The sequence below is a fragment of the Nicotiana tomentosiformis genome, chromosome 8, assembly GCF_000390325.3.
Source record: "Nicotiana tomentosiformis chromosome 8, ASM39032v3, whole genome shotgun sequence".
Classification (NCBI taxonomy): domain Eukaryota; kingdom Viridiplantae; phylum Streptophyta; class Magnoliopsida; order Solanales; family Solanaceae; genus Nicotiana; species Nicotiana tomentosiformis.
This window is the reverse complement of record NC_090819.1, coordinates 65362161-65365117: the sequence shown is the minus strand read 5'-3', so window position 1 is coordinate 65365117 and position 2957 is coordinate 65362161. Positions and strand designations below refer to the sequence as shown.

The window sequence follows — 2957 nt, the reverse complement described above, 5'->3', positions numbered from 1 at the left end:
ACCATCCCCAATATATTATGTTAGTAAGTCTACTAGATGCTGAGACACGGTATCCACACCTAAAAAATATTGCTAAGCATTAATTAAGGCATCAAGGAAGTTACAACCTTACTTTCAGTGTCATCCTATTTCTGTTATAACTGCTTTCCCCCTAAGAAACATACTGCATAAACAGGAATTATCAGGTAGATTAGCTAAATGGGAAATAGAACTCAGTGAGTATGATATCATCTATCAGCCTAGGACTGCAATAAAATCGCAGGTGTTAGTAGATTTTGTAGCGGATGTTAGCATGGATTTAGTTCCTGGAGCAGAAAAGGAACTACAAGTGTTTACCGGAGCTAATCTGGGGACTTGGAACTTTTTTACTTACGGTTCCTCAAATGTTAAAGGAGCAGGTTTAGGAATTGTTTTAATTCCACCCTCAGGTGATGTGATAAAACAGGCAATAAAATGTTATCAAATCACTAACAATGAGGCAGAATATGAAACTGTGATTGCGGGCTTGGAACTAGCACGAGAACTTGGTATCGAACAAATTGTGATCAAAAGTGACTCGCAGCTGGTTGTTAATCAAATGCAGGGGACTTACATGGCAAGAGAGACGCCAATGTAGCAACAATACCTTGAAAAGGTATGAGAATTTCTTAGACAATTTTAGACATGGAAAGCCGTGCAAATACCCAGGGAAGAAAATGTAGAAGCAGAAGCGTTGGCAAATTTCGCGTTTGTCACAGATGTAACAAATGTAGAAAATGCCATTGTGATACATTTGTTTCATTCAACACTCGATCAAACCAAGAGTGATGTAAATTTCAATAATTTAACTTGGGATTGGAGAAACGAATTTGTGAACTTTTTGTAGTATGGTATCTTGCCTTAAGATAAGAAGAAATCACAATTGATATAACTGAAAGCTGCCTGGTACTGCTTAATTCGTGGAAATTTATATCGAAAAATATTTGGTGGACCTTTAGCACGGTGCCTCGGAGCATCAAAAATGGAGTATGTAATGAGAGAAGTACATGAGGGACATTGCGGCAATTATGCCGGGGGAAGATCGTTAGTGAAAAAATTAATAAGGGTAGGATATTATTGGCCAAAAATGGAAGAAGAAGTAGAAAATTTTGTAGCCAGGTGCGATAAATATCAACGGTATGCTAATAACATGCACTGAGTGGCGGACCTGTTGCATTCAATTATTTCACCATGGCCCTTTATTAAATAGGGTATGGACATCGTAGGGCCGTTGTTTCAAGCTAAAGGAAAGGTACAGCTTATGTTGGTTTTAACAGATTATTTTTCAAAATGGGTAGAAGCGGGTGCTTTTAAACAAGTACGAGAAAAAAAAGTTATGGATTTCATTTTTGGCGAAATATTATATGCCGATTTGGAGTTCCAAAGGAGATTCTATGTGATAATGGCCCACAATGCATAGGCGCGAAAGTCACAGAATTCTTCCAAAGTTGGAAGATTAAACGAATTACTTCCGCACCTTATCATCCTGTGGCCAACGGACAAGCTGAATCGACAAATAAGGTTATCATCAATAACTTAAAGAATAGATTGGAAGAATCAAAAGGCAAATGTCCAAAGGTATAATGAGGGGTGCTATGGGCTTACCAAACAACAGGAAAAACTAGTACGGGTGAGACTCCATTTTCATTTGTATACAGAGAAAAAGCTTTAATTACGATGGAGATAGATGAACCAAGTATGAGGTACACGCATGCCACTGAAGCGATAAATGAAGAAGAGCTGCGGGTAAATTTGGATATTTTAGAAGAGTGGAGAGAAGCAACATTAATTCGAATGGAGGCTCAAAAGAAGATGATTGAACGGTATTATAATAGGAAAGACAATTTGAGGTATTTCATGATTGGTGACTTCGTCCTCAAAAAGGTGTTCCGGTCAACAAAAGAGGCAAATGCAGGAAAATTGAGTCCAAATTGGGAAGACCCATATAGGGTTAGAGGCATCACTAGAAAAGGAGCATACGAGTTTTTTAAAAAAAATGTTTTAGCCAATTATACTACTGGGCAATCTGCCTACTATCTAATTTATTAATAATAAAAGAAAAAAACCATAAAGAAAGAGTACAAGTAAGGGGGAAAAAGCTACAGTAGTGATCTCCAAACACATACTGAGCTAGACCTTACCTTACAATTTCTATTGAGGCATGAACATGGATGGCATACGAGTTGGAAACCATGGATGGCAAGGTATTACCGTCAAATTGGAATACAGTCCATTTGAAGAAGTACTACTTCTAAACAAGGATAATACCCACGGTCAGGTATCACGCAAGTTCAATTTTATTTTGTTCTTTTGAATTTTACTAACTATTTTAGATGATAGGCAAAAGGTGGCCGGTACCAAATGATGATATTAGACCGAAAAGACACGCGAAATACTGAATTATTCCCAGTCTAGGTTACAACTTTTTTGATGGGCAAAGGGTTATGCAGTCATCATCTAAAAAATTATCTCTGAATCTCGTTTGTATTTTCCTTTTCAGGGAAAGGACCAAAAGAAAGGAGTTTATCTAGTATTCGAGATTTCATGATTCAATGCTCCAACACTGGGGGGGACTATGCATATAGAAGGTTACACAAGGAAGAAAAATATATACAAAGGGCATAGTTTAACCTGAATCAAAACCTTGAAGAAACCTTTAAAAAAATTTCAAAGGAGTTCAAACTCGCAAAAAGGATGCAACATATTCCCACGAGCTTCTAAATTAAGGCCATAAATTTAGTCACGGAAAAATAGACCCGAATTTGTAAACCTGCTACAATATGAAGAAGTTATGAAAGTGTTGTATGAACAGTTATGAAAATGATATACATAATGTATTCATTTGAGAGTTCAAAAAATAAAACTTCCTCAAATTATTTCACTTTTCATATCTACTTCACGTTTCATATATTTGCACCAATATGAAGATGAGACGTCAT

The 2957-nt window shown here is 36.7% G+C and overlaps 1 protein-coding gene across 1 annotated transcript; it reads left to right on the top strand.

Moving 5' to 3' along the window:
- Positions 1–1695: 1695 nt before the first annotated feature.
- Positions 1696–2566, top strand: LOC117281917 (uncharacterized). The gene is made up of 2 exons (XM_033661780.1): positions 1696–1968; positions 2519–2566. Exons 1-2 carry the CDS (start codon positions 1696–1698, stop codon positions 2564–2566), a joined length of 321 nt encoding a protein of 106 aa, XP_033517671.1.
- Positions 2567–2957: the final 391 nt, after the last annotated feature.

Excerpts from the sequence above, each read along its gene's own strand:
- LOC117281917 (XM_033661780.1), top strand. The coding sequence starts at position 1,696 with ATGGAGATAGATGAACCAAGTATGAGGTACACGCATGCCACTGAAGCG. Across the intron at positions 1,969-2,518 it reads ATTGGGAAGACCCATATAGG|GGAAAGGACCAAAAGAAAGG; the intron begins GTTAGAGGCATC and ends TTTCCTTTTCAG.